The 21329-nt window shown below is 38.3% G+C and overlaps 1 protein-coding gene across 2 annotated transcripts; it reads right to left on the bottom strand.

The window, feature by feature from the left end:
* Positions 1-8915: 8915 nt before the first annotated feature.
* On the bottom strand, positions 8916-21159 carry CRELD2 (cysteine rich with EGF like domains 2). Of its 2 annotated transcripts, XM_032689038.1 has the most exons (10): positions 20968-21159; positions 19922-20004; positions 18921-19031; positions 16394-16485; positions 15208-15384; positions 13882-13980; positions 12509-12586; positions 11608-11703; positions 10605-10745; positions 8916-9489 (listed from the first exon to the last, which is right to left on the bottom strand). In XM_032689038.1, the coding sequence occupies exons 1-10, from the start codon at positions 21142-21144 to the stop codon at positions 9431-9433; spliced, it is 1113 nt and encodes a 370-aa protein (XP_032544929.1). In that variant the 5' UTR covers positions 21145-21159; the 3' UTR covers positions 8916-9430. The 2 variants fall into 2 exon arrangements, with proteins under 2 accessions (XP_032544929.1, XP_032544930.1); XM_032689039.1 differs by lacking the exon at positions 10605-10745.
* Between the last annotated feature and the right edge of the window lie 170 nt (positions 21160-21329).

The following is a 21329-nucleotide window of genomic DNA, read 5'->3' as shown; positions in this document are numbered from 1 at the left end:
CCAGAGAACAGTGAAACTTTTTGTCATGGGATGAGTATTTCCTGGAACCATTTTTAAGTTCAGAAATAAACAAATTTTCCATGGAAGTTTATTCAACTCCTATTCAAAGAACATTAACTCATATAGTTGCTTCTTTTCATTACTGTGCTTCTAAGTCATGTAAACACTGTGTTCTTACTTCACATTGAGGGAAGTCCAAATATTATTACAATACAGAATACAAGCCAGTAGGGAGCACGTACCTCTCCTGCTGATGATTTCCCTGGTAAATATCAGACTATTTTCAGAGCAATAGCTGGTAACTCTTCAGAAGTACTACATATTCTTGTTTATAAAATTCTGTGAAAACTGGCAGGTTTTTAAATTGATGTTAACAGACACATAAGTTCATAGGATTTAAAACACATGCTCTGATACAGCCAAATTCAACAACTGTGCATGTTTCCCATGGAAGTGTGAGATGTAGGACAGGGATCAGCATCTTTTCCAGTGCAGTGTGACAGACTACTTTATTTTTTTCACCAACTAGAGGCTAAGTGCAGGTTGTAAATTGATAATAGAAGAGGTTCCATTGGTCTCAGTGCTTTAACAATCCTGGGAGCTCCAGACGTGGCATCAAGAATTCTGAAGAGATTCCAGGTGTTTCTTGTCACCTCATTACTCTGCTTGTGATCTGCATAAAACATACATTTGTAGGCAGGAGGAAAAACTGGCGATACAGCTGACTGGCCGAGGGAAAGACTGAAAAATAGTGAAGGAGAAAATTGTGCTTTAAATGATCTCTATTTGTACCTGTGGGTAATGACATAAATATATACAGTTTTTAGAAAAAGATTTGAGCCTTTAAAAATAAGTCATACTTCTATTGAGGTTTACATCACCCTGTCAAGAATTGTGAAATGTGCATTTGTACTTTGTACTTGACTATCACATTGCACGAGAGATATGTAAGCTATGTATTTTTCTTCTCAAAGTATTATTTTCCAAAGAAAAGATAAAACTCTGTTCCCCTGTTATTTGCTGAAAAGTTTAGAATGTACGATCTAATTTTGTATTATTATTTGTAGTAACTTTGTGTACAAGTCTGTAATCCACAAGTCTACAAAGTTTTAGGATTTATATGTGTATAATAGAGTACTCACTCTATTAAATTTGTTCTATTAAAGGTAGCAAAACTGTTGTTTTGAATAAAAATGGAATGTAAATATAAGAATTAATAGAAAATTTGGATCTAGCCAAGGTGGAGGAATGGTCTGACAGAGACTTATGAAACTCAGAAAGAACAAACTCAAATTGCTGCACTTTGGAAGGAAGAGCCCCTTGCAGTGATACTGGCTGGGGACTGACAGCTGGAGAGTAACTCTGTGGAAAAAGCCCTGGGGGTCTGGTGGGCAGCGAGATGAATGTGAGACAGCAGCACCCTCACAGCAGAGAGGGCCAGAAGCCTCCTGGAATGCATTAGCAGGAGCAGAGCCAGTAGATCAAGGATTTGCAGCAATGTGTGGCAAGAGGGCAAGAGAAAACAGGTGTAAGTTTGAACAAGATGGGTTCAGCCTGAATACACAGAAGAACAATTTGACTGTGAGGATAGCTGCCAAAAGAGGATGTGCAGTTTCCATCCTTACTGGTGTTTAGGAGTGGGTAAGGCAGGTACTCAGATCTCACAGTGATGCTTCAGCAGGTGGTTGGATGAGAAACATCCTGGAGTACCTTCAAACCTGAATTTCTCCATTTCTAAGATTATATTATACTGAGAAGATCTTGGTTTGCGTTTTTGGAAAGAAAGCAGTGTAGGTTTATTCATAAAGTATATGACCTATTCAACACTTTTACTTAGGTGTAATGAGGCTCATACAATTAAGAGCTCACATTTCCAGCCCCTTCCCTCTCCTTGAAGCAGTAACCTCATGAAGCATCCAATATAACAACTTACTCTTGGAAGCTTAAGAGTACCCTCTGCTGGCTCAATACAAAGGTTGTGAAAATCTGCAGCATAACATACTGAAACAGCATCACAGAGACAAACTCCTTTCCCAGAGTAGCACAGCTGTGTATCTCTGCATGGGGCAAACGGCTGTGCCGTAACATTTATCACCTACAAAGGGAACGCCTGTAGCAACATCGCACCACCCGGGCCACAGAGCTCTCTTTCTCAAACAACTGGAATTCCAGAGCTGTCATCCCATTAGGATGCCTGTCTTGTCAAATAGTCTGTCAAACACCATCTGTGCAAGAGCTTTAACATAAACCAAAACTTATTCTGGGGACACTCCGTTTGTTTTGAACATGAACAGTGTGCAAGGAATTGATAACAGAATCATGTCCTAAAAGACAGAACAGCTTGTGTCTTAATGACTCATCTTTTCTCCCTTGCAAGCTCATGGGAAGAGTTTATCCAGCTCGTACAGCTCACAATGCAATCAAATTTCTTGTTGCAAAAGTTGACATCAAGTAGGAAGAATTTATTTTAATCACTGAATATATTATGATGTATAACGAAAAAAAAACCCAAAGTCATGAAGTCCTTCAATTGAAAGGTGTTTATCTATACTATGGCACAAAGGTCTCTATATATATTTATATCTAGGTATGAAAGTGTTTCCTTAAAACATAAGCATTTAGATGTATAGATGAGTACATGTAAAAATGGAGTAGAGACAATTCTTTATTCCCTAACCTGAGAAACTGCTGCTTCAGTACAGGGTCTTGGACAAAATTATTAAAGAGCTCCAAGAGACCATTGTTGGTGGCTACCCCACCACCCCTTTCTGGTGTCTGCTCCATGCACCTGGTGACTTCCCACATTCCCTCTTTTCCACTCCCAGTGATGTGTGATCTTTCTATTTGCCAATGCTGAGCAGCTACAGCTAACCTTGCAGTTCCTTGATAAATAAATGATAATAACTTTCTTAAAGTAAGTTACAAAATCACTGATGGATACACTCACACAGCAAAAATTCTGAATTTCCAAAGAGCAAGTTGATCTTAGCTCTGAAACTACGTTTCACTGCTGCCAAGAATTATGGTTAGACATTTTCTTTACATAACTGCTTTTCATATGAAAATGTCAGCTGTTGTTATGCTTTTCTAAATGGTAGTTTCTGGCTTTCTCAGCTTCAGTGTTTGATAATGTGGCACTGCTTATTCCAGAAACCAAAAAATTTGAAAGTGAACTGAAAAATCTACCTATTTTTTATGTTAAAGGTCAAAGATGAGTCTCAGTTCTCTGAACCTGTTCCTCTTCCACCTTTTGCAAAGCAAAGATCTTACACAGGACCATATTTTTTTCTGTGCATTACCTCAAACAAATGTGGCATGATCACAGTTGCATGTGGGAGAGTTCTTGTTTATTGTCCTAGTCATTAAAAAGAATAACTGTCAAATGAGTACCTGATCATATATTATGATAGATAAAATAATAGGGAATTATGGAAAAGACATTACCTCAGCAATTTTGTAATTAGATGCTGCATTTCCAAGCAGCACAGAGAGAATAATTCCACACTGGCAAGAGAAGAATAAGATGATGTACAAGGTCTCACCCATTAGAATACTCTTTAATTTATTCACGCATCCCTGTTTTTGGGTAGCCATTTTTATCTAGGAAGAAAAAAACCTAAAACCTAATAAAAGCCCCCAGTAAGTAGGACACCTTATTTCTTGAAGTTTGCATTCCTTCTTTCTCCTCATCATTAAAAAAAAAAAAAAAAAAAGAGAAACCTTTTTTTTTTTTAAGTAAGAAATATTTAAGAAAAACTGTTTGGTTTTTCATCAGAAGTAACTTATTACAGGTACACAAAATGGGCAAGAATAAAAGGATCTGGACCACACTCCTAGAAGACACTGAAAAAATCAATGTGAAGCAGAACTGATTTCATTTAAGTTGCCTTTTCTTTTTTCCTCAAGAAGATAAATTTGCTTAGTCCAGGTATGTTATCTATCAAAAAGAGAACAGAAAGTACAGAAAGATTTATAAAGTTATTGTATACATAATCTACCAAAAATGATACACTATGTGGACATCACAGATTTGCAAAAAAAGAACCACCACCACCACAGCACCCATAATTTCTCAAATATGCTTAGAAATACTGACATAGCAGCCCCAAGATGTATTTAAATAATAGATAATTGTCCAAACATTAACAAGTGTAACATTCATCTTACAGTTAGTATGAAATCCAACTGTTTTCTTTTTGTTTCTTTTTTCTTCCCTCTTGGACTTACTGTGCACTGTGAATACAGAAGAATTTAGCAAGAGAAGTGTGTTTCTCCTAGTTGCACAACTTTCCAGATACTACTCATGCAGTTTCTGCACTGGTGGATTCACTGGTAGATGTGAATCCTACATATCGAATGCTGTGATGCAAACTCATGTGAGGATTAGGCCACGACTCTAATAAAAGCAAACCAAAAAGATGACCCTCAGTCCCAAGGAGCCTACAGTCTCCTTACTGACCAAGGCTAAATTAAAAGGGTTGAATTCAACAAAAAAGTGTCATTAAGTAGAGAGACAATATTTTTACCTCATCAGCAGACCAAGTAGTGTAACCAAAGACTATTTTGCCTTCAAAGCAATAGCAGGATCATAACCCTTTATGTTAGAAGAGTAGGCCTTGGCCAGTTCAGGGATCAGCATGGGAGGAAAGCTAAGGCAGACAGTCCTAGACAGAAGGGTCCAGGGGAGTTGGTTGATTTTCAGTGGTCGCCTTCTCCAACCCTGATGTGTGGGAAATCAAGGAAAGGTAGCAGGAAGTTGACAAGAATGACCAATGAGCTCCTGACTAAACTCAAGACATAAAAACGAACACACAAGGTGGAAAGAGTGGCAAGTTACCCTGGAGGAATACAGAGCCACTCTCTCAACATGAAGGAATGGAGTCAAGAAAGCCAAAGCTCACTTGGAGAAGAACTGGCAAGGGATTTGAAGAGTATCAAGGGTTGCTATAGGCATGTCTGCAGGAAATAAAATCATGAAATTAGACAAGGTGTGAAGTTGCTAAAAAGGATGAGAATTCCATTTTGATCCAAGGAAGAAAATTAAAAAAAGCACAGACAGCTGTTTTGAATAACCTCAGAAGATTCCTTTCAGAATAGAAAAAATATAACCTTAGAAAAAAACCCACGGCAGTCTGACAGACAGAGGGAAGGCAGGGGTATCAGGAACTTAGCTAGCATCATTATGGAGAACTGTTATTTATATTATTGCTACATATGATCCAGGACGATATGGGGTTGGTTGGTTGGTTTGGTTTTTGGTGTGGGTTTTTTGTTTGTTTTTTTCTCCCCACACATTCTTTTCAGTTAGTCACTTTTTAAGGCAAACTTGAATTATTTGTGTGCTTAACTGTGTTGTATTAAGAAGGGTCTGAAAGTAACCTGAGGGGCATCAAGAACCCTGTTTGTCAGGGAGAATTATCTTAACATATGCACATAGTGCTGCACACAACAGCATATGCTCAAAATGTGATTTGGCAATTTTCACAATTCTTAATGCTTTTTCAACTTGCAAATGTCATTGTTTGCCTTTTGAACTGACAATTGCCTGAATAGTACCTCTCTCATACATATTAGGATGATGTATGATCAGTTCTCAGCATTCATAAAAGAAAAAGGGTTGTGTTTGTACAGTACGACTCATATATTTTACAGTTACCTGTATCCTGATCTTGTCTATAACCTCTCGGCTTTGTCATCTTTCTTGAGAAAGAAGATAGTGATTTGAACACTTTCAGGTTATCTCTGATTTCCTGAATTACCTAAATTATTAAGGTATTTTGCAAAACAGACTTCATTTACCCTATTTATGAATAGATGGTATTATCCTTTGCAGAGAACTCAGTTCTGTTATAGACATGCTGGCAATTCACATCAAAAAAAAAAATCACTATTTATGTCCCAATGTTCAGATGAAAACATTTCAGCACATACTTTGATTTCTAAGTTTAGACACTGCGGGAAGATTGTGGTATACATGCTGCATATTTCAGACTGCTTTCCTGGCCTTGTTTAGAGCTTTAATTGAAACATGCAGGTCTCCAGATTTGCTTGTTACTGGAAAGTGTTCCTGGACTTTCTGTGGATTCCAGTTATCACACACCAGAGAACCTTGTCCTTTAAAGGGCAAGATAGTACTGAAGAGTGTACTTCCCATTGCAAAAAGCACTTAGTCTTAGGTCAAGAAGCCCCAAAGTAGTAGCAAGGCAATCTAGCAAAAGGGATGCCACTTTCAGTTTGATACCACATAGTATGAAGTTTACAAAATAAATAATAGGTGTGAATCTAGTAGTTCAAGGTTCACCTTGGTATTTATGACAAAAGTACCCAACTAGCACTTCACTAAGGAACAAATCTTGTTTGCTGGGTATCTTAGATGATTTCTGAAGTATTTACCAACATAGTTATATAGTTTGACATGAGACCTATAATTTCAGGTAACCTCAAGTACAACATCTTCTACAACATAACCACATGTCCTTACAAACGCAATGAAAAATTTAATGGGAACAGCTCATTTTCTTAGCACTAAGCTGTTAATACATACAGTAGAATGCATTGATAGCCTGGACTGGTTTGATTATCACAAAGCACTTAACCTTCATTGTCAGTTTCTGCTAATCAGTTTAAATCCTGCTTCTCCTACCCCTCCACTCTGATTACAAAGGGCAAAACCCAAGACAACCAAGTCCAATCCCCACTTTATTCAAGGTAAAGGGGGGAAAAAAGAGTAAGTTCAGTCAAAACAGTTTTTGTTCCAACCACTAAAACAGAGCAGTAATTACAGTCTGAAGTAGTGAAAGAAGGATACAGAATAAAACGAGAACTAACCCTTTAGAACCTCAGCATTGAGAGGGCTTAAGGTAGTAGCATAGTATTAAATATTTATCACATACGTTACTTGGTCAATATTCCTTCAGAGAAAGCTCTAACTATTTGAATTCACCTTTTTGGACCCCAAAATAACTTAATGCAGAGCAACAAGTGTCTATAACTGGTGGGCAGGGGAGGATTGAGGAAAGACTATTATTGACTTCTAATACCCAGGTAGCACATACGTATGTTTTGTAGGGAACTACACTCTGATAGTTCTACTCCAATAATGGAAAGCTGAAAACATTGTTCACCACAAGTTTGGTTATATCAGACTACTGTCATTACTTTTGCAGGTCAGGCTAAGAAGAGTTTCTCCTCTCTATCACCAGAGAGAAAAAACAAATAAGTTTGTGTTTTTTATCACTTCATCTCAGAGGTGAGCTTAACTAGGACAATTCAGTTAGGGCTTTTTGTCCAAAGCTTTGGGGAGTGGGAAGCAAACACTTCCACAATGTAGTTAAGAATCTCATCAAGTATCCCCCCAGAGCCCCAAATAACTTGAAAGGAACTTAATAAGCACTACTTCAGGCTTGAGTCATTAATATAAGAGTTTAGACTCGAGAGACGATTCCCTGGAGTATGAGTTGATGGTAGGTTCTAAACAGAACTGACATTTCATGTTACTATCAAGAACCATTCCTACAATCACCTGCAACACCTGAGAATTAAATGTGAATGACTAACAAAGACAAGTTACACTCCTGCAAGATCCTTAAAGGCTAATACTATTGTAACTGGCTACACGTGTATGAAAAAACCCTAAAGATCCTTGATCTGTATTCCCTGTGTTCTCCAAACTGCCTGCTTTTCCTCCTTTTAATTTAGCACTTATTAGATACAACACCTACCCTATAACTTGCAACACATGTGGCCCATGGGCCCAGGTCTGGCAATTACAGCTGAGAAGCTGTGAAGATTTCATTCTCAGACTAAAAAGTTAAGAAATATCTAGATAAAACAGCTGAAGGCAACTGACTTACAGAAAGCTGTAGCAGATACTTTAATATGACTAGGTATTTAGACTACCACACACAATATCAGCTTAGACAGTTTTTAATGTAAGAATCCAACAGAATCCTTTTCTATAAAATATTCACATAAGAATCTATTGCACATACAAATCCTACATGCAGTGTTCACAAACTGAACTGTGACTTAGTCTAAACAAAGAAGTCTTCAGAAGAATAGAGATGTCTGGCCTTCACTGCTCACCAGGTCAATCCTATTTATAGCCTTTCTATTTCCCCTTACCTCAGGGTACTGTTCATAATGTCTTCATAGCCAAACCTAAGCTATGCTCTTTTTAGCTGTATTCTACAAGCCCTTTTTATACTCCCTGTATCCACCACCACAATGTATTCTAAGCTTTACTCACTTCCACCAGATCTTTAAACATTGAACCTGGATGGCCCTTACCTTATTCACAGCTGTGAGAGTCCTACAGAATATACCCATTTTAGCTTTTATACTTGTCTTTAACCTTAGAGACAACACATAGCAAACTGTGTTTATGCTATTCTTATAAGCTTTCCCACTGAAATGGCACAAGAGACAAGATGATAAACTGATTGTAGTATGCTTGGTTTGCAGAAGACAGGAAGCTATTATACATAGCAGTAGACTGTAGTGAAAGTCATCTATTCATCAATTTTAGAGAGTATTCACATAACAACTGTGAGCCACTGAGTGCAGGTGTTAGCCAAACCTGCTTGTCATCACTGCATAAACTAGTTTACATAGTTAATGCAACTTCTGGTAGAAAGACTTGCCTACCTGCCTTTGAAAAGCAAAGTTTGACATAATTCTTCCTTTAGAGGAGTGTGTATGAGAGGGGGATGATGTTGGGTTTTTCTTTTTTTTTCCATATACATTCCAACTGAGTGCTGGAATTCAGTCATGAACTGAGAAATACAGTTTACAAGTTTCTGGTGTTTTGTTTTTGTGAGGGTTGTTTGGTTTTGTTTGGGGTTGGTTTTCCTTTTTTCAGATTTAAAAGAAAAACAGACATGACAACACACAGTAAGGTATTAACATCTTAAAAATTTTAAGGCACATTCCAACAAAATAAACTTTTATTGAATGCAATATTAGGCATTCTATTTTGTTTAAGGGAAGTGCTTCCCCCCAAAGAGATTCCCTTTGACAGTTTCCAAAAGCTGTATTTCAGTTACAGAAATATTTCTCATTATTAGAAACATCAAACTTAAGTCTAAATTTTCCTTGAATTATGAAGTGCAACTCAATTCTTCCAAAAGATAACAGTTTTCAGTAGGCACTAGAACAAGAAGCCTGTAAATTGTTTACATTTGCTGGGTATAATGTTATGTTCATTCAAATTTTATACTAACCCATCTAAGTGTTGTTCTTGAAGAATTATATAAAAAGTGGGATTTAAGAATAAAGAAATGCAGCTTTAAGAGCAGGTTATCACCATTTAAAAAAAATCTTAATGGTAACCTGCATATCTAATACCATTTCCACAGTATGTCAGCTAGGAGAAGCTTAGTCCAATAATTTAAAACTTTAGATAGGAATGTCTTTTGGTTCTGAACGAAGATCATAAGTCATCATGTCCAGTATGTGAAGGCTCAGTTTTTTCACTCTCTACTTCCTCTCCTGTGAAGATAAGTATCACAATTAGAATATAAATCTACTATTAATTATACCATATGATTTTTGACATTAGGATTTTTTTTAAGAGAAACCAAAACATGTTTATCAAGACCAGAGAAGCAATTTTAAGCCATATAGAAGAGCTACTTGCACCATCTGCCTAGTCTAAGCTTACTTTCTTTTTTTTTTACCAGATGCAAACAAAATATTTCAAATAAACCAGCATTATATCATTAGAGGAAGGGAAAAAATCAGCACAGATATTTCTGTTCTAATCTTTTGATTTCAGCTTTTCACAGTGAATTTTCTCCTTTCCACATGACCCATCAGTAGTTCTGGTATTTGAAAAAATAAGGCAAGTCTTACTCAGAGTTGTTTTCTACAGTACAAATTGCTCCATTCAGATATTAAAACAGCTTTTAAAAAAGCAGTGTGATTTTATTATATTGGGAAAAGTATTATCTAAGAAAAAAAACTAAGCCAATTTGTCAACTTTTCATTTTACTTTTAGTCTCATAAAATGTCAGGCCACATTAAAAACACAGTAACTTATCAGTTAGTTATCCTGAGTATCTGCATTGGAGAAGCACATAACTGATTTTAAAGGACTAATAACAGTGAGTACTGAGAGTATAAGGCATGAACTAAGTGGCCTTGAGTAGCAACACAACACAGATCTTTACAACTTATTAGTGCAAGAGCAATAAGCACTCTTGGGGATGGAATGAGGGGACAAAATAACCAAACAAGCTAAGAAATACAAAGAAAATAAAGGTATGAAATTCAGTGTCTCTCATCTATTCTTCTACAACAGTTACTGCAAAATAATTCTAGTTTCCACTTTGGAATTGTAGATGGAGTTTGGCCTAGATGGAGTAATGAAACATTTATGAACTTAACGCTGTCTGTAATGTGTCAATAGATCCTAGAAAAAAAATTGAATTTCTTGACTGAAGGTATAGTTTATGTCAAGCTAAACAGTTCCCTATTGAGGGACCACAGCTGTAGGATGGTAAGAAATTATACAGAGGAGGTTATAAGCAATTAGACCCTTAGACTCAAACAGAACTGTTGATGCGGCATATTTTTAAAAAAATTGTCACTGAAAAGCTACTTGCCTGGTTTTACAGTCTGAACACATGTGCCATCCTTATCTTCAAACCCTTTTGAACATACACACTTGTAACTACCTGATGTATTAACACAGTCCTGATTCTCTTTCAGGCAGACCTTTTCAGGAAGATTACATTCATCTATATCTAGAGATAGAATAGGGAAAGAAAGAGTTCACTGCTGTTTTGTTACAAAAGTTACTCATGCTCAGTCATATAAACAAAATTCTATTCAAATACAAAAAACACTGAGTAGCAGAATGCTGCTGCAACACATTTAACTTCTGTTAAAATAATCCAATTCTTCATGCTTTAGACTGTGTTTCAAAGTAATTCAGACAGTATTGGGGGTTTTTTTATGTTTTGCAGGTCCCTGTATGGGGAAATGTACTAAGCAATTACATTTGTCACAATTAAGGCAATTCCTCTTAATCCACTGAACATTTCCCCCACAGTCATTTTCTATTTATGCCATCAAAGTATAGCTAAAGGGAACAGAGCCTGAAATACTACATCATCATAGCTAATAGCTACTTAAGATTATGCATACGTTCTGCTCTTCCCCACAGAGAAAGTCTAATGTCACATTATAATTCACTACGAATGAATACCATTTGAATTTGGACATTAACGGATTAACAGAAAGGCAGCAGAATTCACACTGTGTTCCAGCCTTTCTGTTACAAAATGAATAGAGATGCACACACATGATGACGTGGTAGATGACTGAAAAGAGACTCACATGGCTGTTTCCCAAACATACTATATAATACTTTGTTCCCTTGTACAGGTGGTTCATTTTAAGCCTTGTCAAGCATATTGGCTCAGTAATATACAGAAAGTTATTATGAACATCTTTGCAGCCAACACCAGAATGACTAGGTTCATTCTGACAGGCTTGGAAATAGAAGCACACAAACATGAACACACTTATCTGCTCCTCAGCATGGCATGGCTAACCAAGAGTGAGCTAACCAGTAGTCTACCATGTACTGCTAAATCCACCAACCTGTACACTTTTCATCTTCCTTCACATATCCAGATGCACAGGTCTTACATTTGTCAGAACCTTCTCCCGTGCAACCTACACAGCTGGCATCACATCCTAAAGACAAAATATTTTATGAATAAAAAAAATTATGTGTCTGAGGTTTAAAATGCCACCCTTAAAGCCAGACAGCTTACCCACATAAGGAATCATAGAATGGTTTGGGCTGGAAGTTGACCTTAAAAGATCATCTAGTTCTAACCGTGCTGCCATGGGAAGAGACACCTTTCACTAGACCAGGTTACTCAGAGATCCATCCAACCTGTCCTTGAACACTTCCAGGGATGGAGCATTCACAGTTTCTCTGGTTCAGTTCCCCACTACCCTCACAGTAAAGAATTTCTTCCTAGTATCTAATCTAAACCTACTCTCATTCAGTTTGAAGTCATTCCCCCTTCTTCTGTCCATTACATGCCTTTGTAAAAAGTCCCTCTCCACCTTTATTGTAAGCCCCTTTAGGTACTGAAAGGCTGCTATGAGGTTTCCCTGGAGCCTTCTCTTCTCCAGGCTGAACAATCCTAGCTCTCTCAGTCTGTCTTCATAGGAGAGGTGCTCCAGTTCATTGATCAAAGCCTTCATGGTCACATCCTCTGGACCCACTCAAGCAGGTCCATGGCTTCCTTATGTTGGGGGCCCCAGAGCTGGATGCAGAACTCAAGGAGGTCTCACAAGAGCAGAGTAGGAATAACCAGAAATCTCTTGCTTTCATCATACAATAGGTCTAAAGCCTCATCCTCTCCATGCCCAGCCAGAACCAGACCACACTGCACCAAATGCCTGGCATCATTCCTTTTCTAGCATTACCTCTAGCATTAGATTAGGATTCTAATCAGTAAAATACAACAGCAGATTAAAAAGAAACCTTTGCATGAGAAAGATCCATCTGTGTTCAAACAATACTGGTGATCTTTGCAAGGAGAAGTAGCACACTCATCTAAATCTGAAAGATAAAAAGTGACAAGTTACCTAAGAGTTTGGGATCGGATATGCAACATATTAGACACAGAAGTTGCACGGTAAGATACACTGTTTTATTCAGCTTAAAACTACATTTAAAAAAAAAAAATCAAAACTGATCCTTAGAAGATGTTTTGTGATGACACATATACACCTCTTAGTTTACTACACAAAGCAAATTGGAGCAAATCAGATTATGGTTAGGACCGGCCAAGTGAAACCTTCTAATGGAAAATTAAAATGTGCTAGTCTTGTGATTTCGAGGAAAGGGCACAACAGTATTAAATTTAAAAAATTCAGACAAAGAAAGGTTATTTCAGTCCCCTTGCTGTCACTCTCATCCTGTTGCTGCTACTGATTCTATCATTCCTACTGATTACTCAATTGAGTTATACTTGATTAGTGGCAATGATTATTTGGAATAAAAGAGCTGTACGGAAGACAATACTAAAGCATCATAAAAACACTCGTGGAATGTTTCAGTAGTTGCCTAAGCAGGCATTGCAGGACCTGTAATTCCAAGCCCAGGTCTCACTGACACTCTGAAGAGGAAGTAGTGTTCATATAATTTCTAAGACACTGTTTCCAGGCATTATGCTAAGGATCTTTAATGGGTCAAATTCAACCAGTTACCAGAATGTGTTACTCTCCCCTAGTGCACTCCTGCATTGGGAATATTTTTAGTATTTGCTTTTTTCCTGAAGTGTATCATTCTTATCTCCTCACAAACCAAATTAAATGTTAAGGTAGAAACAGGTAAGAGATTAATGGAAGCACTGAGCTCGATGCCTCCTGGTATTTTTCTCCGATAACAGGAAAAGTTAGCATGCATAGTTTTTAGTGAAATGTTTGAACTCCATTAGGGTTGAACATTTATGACAATACATGTGAAGGCAATTGTGCAATTACTACAAAGTATGCAGGTAAGTTTACAGGAATCTTCCAGTAGTTGACAAACTAGCTTAAATCAAGTGCAGGGCACTGTTTAGCATTTAAACACCAGGAAAACCCATGTCTGAAAAGAAAGTGTATTCCACCAAACTAAAAAGATCTACAGTGAATAGTATGATAAAGACAACCAAAATCACCAGCAATCAATGGTGAGGAAATACTGCTTTCCTGCAACATGAAACAAGTTAGGAAGAGAGAGACTACAAAACTTGTAGAAATCTAAACTGACAGAGCTCTTCCATAAAATACAGTAAAACTCAGTGATGTCATTTAATGTCACCAGCCATTGTTACAAAACCTGTTTGAAGTCTGCCAAGCATTACTCACCCACACAAGCTCCATCTTCATCTTTAATCCAGCCTTCTTTACAGTCTTGGCAGTCCTTGTTACTTGAACCAGTACAAGTTTTACAGGCAGTGTGGCAGGCTGAGAGTAGAGAAAATTACAACTTGAGCTTTGTTGAGAGATTCCAAGACAAAATTGGGCACACAAACTCTCAAACAAATTTATTTAGGATTCCCTGAAAGCTATTATATTTTAAGAGCTTGAAACTCCCGTTCACAAGATGGCATCTCCATAAAGTCAAGATTTCATTTATAAACATGCAGCTCTATCCTACCAAAACAACCGCAAAAGCCTCAAATACCCCCAGAAGCTCCGGGAAGCCAAATCTGGCAATTACAGTCATCTTCACACTGAGAAGAGCACCACTCTAGTGACTAGAAGGGGCAGGTCCAATTTCCAAAATATTTGGGAAGAGGAGATCAAGTAAGTAAACTTTGCTCAGCCCCTCAGGGATGGGACATCAGTTTAAATATCAGACTTTGCAGTTCTACCTAACGAATCCTCACACTACTTCATTTGCAACCAGCTATGAGAGCAATATGTGAAGTGATATCACTCTGAAGAGCTTCAGAAGGAAATAAACTAGAAATTCAGCTGCATATGCACATTATATATATATTACACACATATATAACACACCATATATAACATATGCATGTTATAATATAAAACAAATCATATAGAAGAATTACTACACAGCCAGATTAAAAAAAGAAAAACACAATATAGAGTGTTGAAAAACAATCTTATTAGACTCCAGGATCAGGATGTAGGTTGTTGCAGAATCTCATCAATGGTGTAAAACCAGTTCAAAATCTGACCAATTGCAAAAGTTTCCTCCTGTGACCTGACTTTGTTTCAAAATTAATCTTAGACATATCTAACTGGAATCTAAGTAGTCTACAGTATAGATCAGCTGCTTTTATTTATCAGCTTTTATCAGCTGTCCATTTATTCCAGTTAAGCTTATTTGAGACCTGAGGAAAACCTAGCTTTCTAAGTAGTCCAGCATGCAATAATTTCAGCTCAAGACTTTAGCAGTACGTGGGAAGGAGAGGGACAAAGCTACATATGAATTCCGCTTCTTAAATTAAAGCAGAAAAAAAAAACCCCTCAAGGGCAGCCTGTAATTGTAACTTAGCAAAAGTTACAATTCCACCAAAGTAACTGACATGTCATTTATGCTTAAAGCTGAGTGATCAAACTATGTTTTGTTTCTACATTTGTTAGTTTAAACTGTTTCTAGTTTTCTTTACAAAAACTGAAGAAGTAACACAAAGATATAAGCATGTGTTAAGACTCCATTACCTGTACAAACAGAATGTGTCTCATTTCTCAAGGTACTGAAGTAACCACTGGAACAGTCCAAACAAAACTCTCCTGTGTACTCCTTGTTACAGTTACACGAGCCATCTCCACCTCGGGTACCATCACCATCACAGTGGCCATTTCCATGGCAAGGTCTTTCTGATCCACCACGACAAGCTAAAAAGGATCAAAAATACTTTTAAATGAGATGTTAAAGGAAATAACATCCTATTCTCAGACACAAGCACCTGAAGTCCCTCTCTCTTCATACAGAGTAAAATAAAATGAAAATTAATAAAAAAGAGTCACACTAAACAAAGATGTAATTTCCAAAGTCTTTTCTACCCTTGAGAATAACCAAAAGGTTTGCAACAAGGGCATGTTCAGTAATATACTTAAGTATAAGAGAAACTCAAACCCATCTCCTGGAAAGTTCAGTTATCAATTTAATTTTGGGCAAAGACCACAGCTTAGAACTTTTATTTTCCTAGCTTCTTGGATAAAGTTGGAATCTTTCCCTTTTCTGGATCTCTGAGAAGCCTGATATCTCAATGGTAAAAACCCACCAGAAATCATATAGGGAATGGGCACTTAATTTTTAACAATACATAAGAGGTCAAAGTTGATCTCTTAACACCATGCAAGGTTTTAGAGATTTAAAAATTATCCAAGCTTCAGAGGCCAAAATATCTCTTTTATCACTTTTGCAAAGACCTCATTTTCATTTCCCACCTACTTTTACCCCATTTCTCTCATTGCCTTTTTAACTGATCCTCAGATGCAAATTTCTTAATTTAATTCCCCAACAGTGTCTTGGCTGTTTTACTCTTGAAACTAAATAAGGATTCTTGTCTAAGAAGCTTCTGAAAAGCCACCTAAACAACAGACTTGATGCCACAGAGAGTCTTTAAGGATGGGTCAGGTGTGGATGTAAGCATCACATCAGATGGATTCTACACATCTTGGTACCCTTGACAGCTTCGTACATTACTTCATGCCCAGAAGACTTTTATTCAGGCAGGATATTCACAAGGGAGCCACCTAATTATCAGGCACCAGGCAGGTACGCTACACAGCAGCCAGTGTCTCATGCAAAATATCATACTTCATGTATGCATCAGGAAAGATTAAAGCAAATAGGTAAAAAGAAAATATCTGCTATTGAATTTTTCAGAAGAAAAATTACCAAGGCAATCGGGTCCATAAGTTCCAGCAGGACAGCAAACTTCTATTGTTTCAATGCAAAACCACTTAAACAAATCAGGATACTTCTTCTTTCTGTATATGAAAGACATTAATTTATAAACAAAAAGAACAAAGATTCTTTAAAGGCCAACTCACACAACTGACCCAGCACAACAAAGGAGAGAAATCTATTCCACATGACAGATTAGAAACCTACTTCTGAAGCTGATCCTATTTCAAGAACCAATTTCTAGAAGAAGTCCTTCAACTTGAACATTTACCTGTTAAGCTACAACACTATTAACAAATTCTACCCAAGTTTTATAGTTTATATTTAAGAAAAATGTGAAATAGGAGCAACAAATAAAATCAATTCATCTTCATAAATACACAACTTATTAACACCTTACTTTTAGGGAAGGTTTATATACACTTTAGAGTATATTATTTATGTCTTCCCTTAAAGATAAATGCTGTGTCTTTATCTCAACTATACAGAAGATAACCCAGGACAGATATTAACATTTGCTCAAAGTATTGGCAACTTGATGATAGGGTTAAAATTTCTCCTCTTTTTTAGCATTAATCAAATATTATTTTAGAGGGATTCTTTTTTTAATATTAAGAAGTTAGTTATGTGCTACTTGAGAACTAGTAGACTCCCCCAATTAACAGTGAAATCATTAGATATAATTTGGCAAGCAATTATGAGGACTACTAGGGTTCTGAATGACAATTCACAGATCTCAGTATTGTTGATGTTGAAGTCTCAAAAACTTTTTAAGAAAAGACATAGATATTCTGTAGTCTAACAAGAGTATTCAGCAACTCCCAAGGCATGTACAGCTTGTCTTTCTAAGCTATTACATCTACCCATATCAACTCTAAGGCTCAGACCCCAAAAAGTAAATTTACTGAATACCATAGAATATGTCAGCAGGGACACATAAGGATCATCAAGTCCAACTCCCTGTTCCTTGCAGGACTTCCTAACACTAAATCATATGACAAAGAGTGTCCTCCAGATGATTCCTGAACTCTTACAGGCTTGGTGCTGTGGGGAACGTGTTCCAGTGATTGACCACCCTTTAAATAACAACTTGTGAAAAAAAGGCTATGGCATTTATGGACAAAGAAATTGTCTTTTGGAAACTACCACAGAAACATCTGCAGGTTAAAGAGCAAAATAAAATAATAAATTACACTCAAAACGCCTATTAAATAAAGAAACTTGCCAAACCCCAATTTTATGAATGGTTTTGTTTATTTTAGGAAGTCTACTTTGTCAAGTTTTCTAGTGTAAGACCAGTTTCTTTCAGTTCTGCAAATTTAAGCCAAATTCAAGACTCTGGGTTGCATAGCTTACGTTTCTGGAAGGCTCATTGCTCTCTGCATCTCACTGAGGGGAAGTGGAGAAGGAGGTGCTGATCTCTTATCTCTTGTACCTAGTGACAGGACACACGTGAATTGTTCACAGCTGCACCAGGGGAGGTTTAGACTGGACATTAGGAAGCATTTCTTACCAAGAAAATGCTCAAACACTGGCTTCCTAGAGAGGAGGTCAATGCTCCAAGTCTGTCAGTGTTTAGAGGTGTTTGGACAATGTCCTTAATAACGTGCTTTAACTTTTGGTCAGCCCTGAAGTGATCAGGCAGTTGGACTAGTTGATCACTGCAGGTTCCTTCCAACTGAAATATTCTATTCTATTCCCTTCAAGTGACACGTTAACATATACACAATCCTGTATAGTTAGGTAAAAGGATAAGGCATTCTTTAAGAAGAAAGTGGATTATTAAAAAGCCTTATCCAGTTACAAAACGTTATAATGGCAGTTCACCCTACTGAATTTTAGCTAATTGGGAATGATGACAGTCTAAATTAGTGAAAAAATAATTAGAAGAAACATGATTACGAAAATAAAAAAACAGATATTAAAAATCTAAATGCTACACTGCCATCCTTGCACTAATTATATTTTAGACTGGTATATGAAAAGTTTATAACAGATTTGTGTTGTAACAGAAATCAGTGGTTAGTTTAAAAGGCAGATAGAAAAGTTAGTTGCAACTCCATCATTTTCAAGAGATCCGACTTCTACACTGATTAGCATCAACTACTCTTTTGATTGCCAGGAGAACAAAACAGTTTCAGGGAAAAAAAGCAAACAAACAAAAACCCCAAAAGAACCAAAGAGTTGCAGTTTTATGACAAAGGGCAACAAATAAGAGACTAAACCTCACAGTTTTCCAAAGTTAGTTTGCCTCGACACCCCACTGGCAAACGAATACACACTGTATGAGAAGTGAGACTGGATGTTTTGGTGCAACACTGCAGGAATCAAAAAGAACACAGTGCAGCAGCACATGATACTAGAAGTCACTTGAACCCAGCTGTACCCAACGCCAACTCTTGATGAATAACGAAGAATTACCCATATTGCTATTGTTCAGGCACAAGATTATGTTAGTAGTTAATCCTCTTAGATAGCTTATTCACACAGAGACCTCTACCAAAAAAATTATACTTACAGTTTGAACCACCATTTCTCTATATGTTCTTCATGTTCTTCTACCATGTTGTTGCATTCGAAGTTACTGCTATCACACAGATTCTCTATGATTTCTACAAGACGAATTTCGCTACAAGCGGAGAAGGAAAACTGTAAGTTTAAATTAAACATTCAACACAATTCAAGCCATGACAGAGCAGTCAGACTTCAGCCTAGAAAATTTCATCTGTTTATGGTGTGTTCTGATTTAGTTCCAAAACACAGCAAATATCAAAATAAAGAACGTTACTTCAATCTAAAAAGAAAATAGAAGAATGACCACGAGACTCTCGTGGCTTACTTGCATTTATTATGCCTGCAGATTGTAGCTTTGATAGATTTTTAGCTTCCCAGAAAACTGGAGTGCAGTACTCTTCTCTTATGTTCAACAATAAATTTCATGTATTGTTAATATTTGATAGAAGCCCATGAAGCTCATAGTAACATCTCAATGCTCCAACTAAGATAAAAAATGAATTTGAAATTTAGGAGAAAGACATCAGATTACTTTGCTCCGTAATCAAACATAGATATAAATATACATATATATAAAAGAGTACAGTAAGCTGTTTTCTGTTTGGCACTGAAATAGTGACAGCTCTAGGGGGGAGATACTGCTTTAATTCTAAAACAAGTACTGCAGTACTCTGCACCTTTTATGACTATCAATAAGTGACTACTATTTAGGATCAGTTTTTTAGGACTTCAATGAGTAAATAGAAAAAAACTACTATGACCAATGGCAGAATTAACTTTTGTTGTTTTTAGAAACAAGACAAATAAAGGTATTAATAAGAGGTTTCAGTCTTTACTGTAATCTTTACATTACAATGTAATGTAACAGTTTAGTAATTAAGAATTTAAGGCTTGGTCTAGCAAAACTTTAGTTCAATATTTAAGTTCCAGACAAACACTTGTACAGTGAAATTTCATACAGTGGACACAAAACGTAGCTGAATGAGAAGTACTAAGACAGCTTACCTGGACTCATACTTTGACAGCGTCTTCTCTTCCCAAGCAGTGTTTCCACCACCAAAGTTCTTTTTAGCTGTATCTGCTAAACCCTACAAATAAAAAGTACCAAAAACTATGTAAGGTTTGTTTTCAACAAAAAGGAAGGGCAATAATAAATGCTTACATAAAAATTGTGAAAAGTACCATGCAGAAACTTCAGCAAAGCTCTCAAGCTGCTGATCAAATTGCTAAGTGAAAGAAACAGCTAAGGACAAGATGAGAAGTGAGAAAGTGTATGTTACAATGTAACATGATTTAATTTTCCTAATTGATAAACAAGGCCTTGATACAGTCTTGATTTACAAAAAACCCCATACACGTATGAAACTTTATACCCTTCTCCTTTAAGTTCTCAGAAACTTTATTATAATCCGCTGAACAGGACCTCTACTTCATCTAGCTTTGATAACGCTTAGCCCAGTCTGCGCCCTGTTGTAACTTCAACGCCCAGTGGTACAACAGGGCGATCACACAACTGTCCCCAGCCACAGCCAGCGCCACCAAATCACAACTCGCACAAAAAATCTCCGCAGCTGAAGTGACCCATCGAGCCCGCAGCACCCGATATGCGCGTACCGAGAACATCAAGCACCTGTCACAAGGTGCAGCAGCCCTTCGTTGCCCACGCCAAATGTCCTCTGTCACAGGCAGGGCTGCTGCAGGTGACAACAGGTTGGTGATGGTGTTTTCCACCAGCACTCCCCGCAAAGCCAGACGCGCTCCACCTGAGCACGGCCAGCACCAAAGCACTTTGGGCTGCAGAGCTGAAGGAGCTCTGCCACCTGCCCGCTTCAGCACCGCGACAGCTGCCGAAGCAGGACCCGCCGCGGCCCCGTCACTCGCCCAGGCGCTGCCAGGGACGCGGCCCCGGCGGAGGTGCTCCCGGAGCGCGGCCCTCGGCGCAGAGCCGGCACGGCCGGGGACCGGCGCTGCCCTTCGGGGTGGGGCCTCCGCAGGCCCCCTGTCCCACGGCGGGGCCGCCCGACCACCCCCGGCTCGGCCCCGCCGCCCACCTGGTTGAACCTGTCCACGATGCCCCGGCAGGTGGAGCACGCCAGGCGCCGCCGCTCGCCGGCGCCTCGGGCGGGCGGCGGCGGCAGCAGCAGCAGGACGGCGCAGAGCAGCACGGCCAAAGCGGCGCGGGCCGGGCGCGGCGCAGGGCCCGGGCGAGCAGAGGGGCCGGGCCCCATGGCGAGGGCTCGGTAGCCCGGGACGCGCAGCGGGGCGGCCCCAGCCGAGCCCCCTCAGCGCCGCCGCGCGAGCCCCATTCAGATTTCCGCGTCAGCCGCACGCGCGCCCCGGCCGTGTACGCTCGTTGGTGGAGCTGGCGGGAGCAGAGGAACGTGGTCCAATCAGCGCCCGCCACGCTCCGGGC

Source organism: Chiroxiphia lanceolata, chromosome 5, assembly GCF_009829145.1.
Source record: "Chiroxiphia lanceolata isolate bChiLan1 chromosome 5, bChiLan1.pri, whole genome shotgun sequence".
Lineage (NCBI taxonomy): Eukaryota > Metazoa > Chordata > Aves > Passeriformes > Pipridae > Chiroxiphia > Chiroxiphia lanceolata.
Note: the sequence above shows the minus strand (reverse complement) of the source record. Positions and strands in the feature narration are given on the sequence as shown.

What these genes read in the sequence shown, in the direction of transcription:
- CRELD2 (XM_032689038.1), bottom strand. Translation starts at nt 21,144, where the DNA reads ATGGGGCCCGGCCCCTCTGCTCGCCCGGGCCCTGCGCCGCGCCCGGCC. An exon ending in CTGTCAAAGTATGAGTCCAG is followed by an intron (nt 19,032 to 19,921) that starts GTAAGCTGTCTT and finishes CTCCGCTTGTAG; the next exon opens with CGAAATTCGTCTTGTAGAAA. An exon ending in TTATGGACCCGATTGCCTTG is followed by an intron (nt 15,385 to 16,393) that starts GTAATTTTTCTT and finishes GATCCTTTTTAG; the next exon opens with CTTGTCGTGGTGGATCAGAA.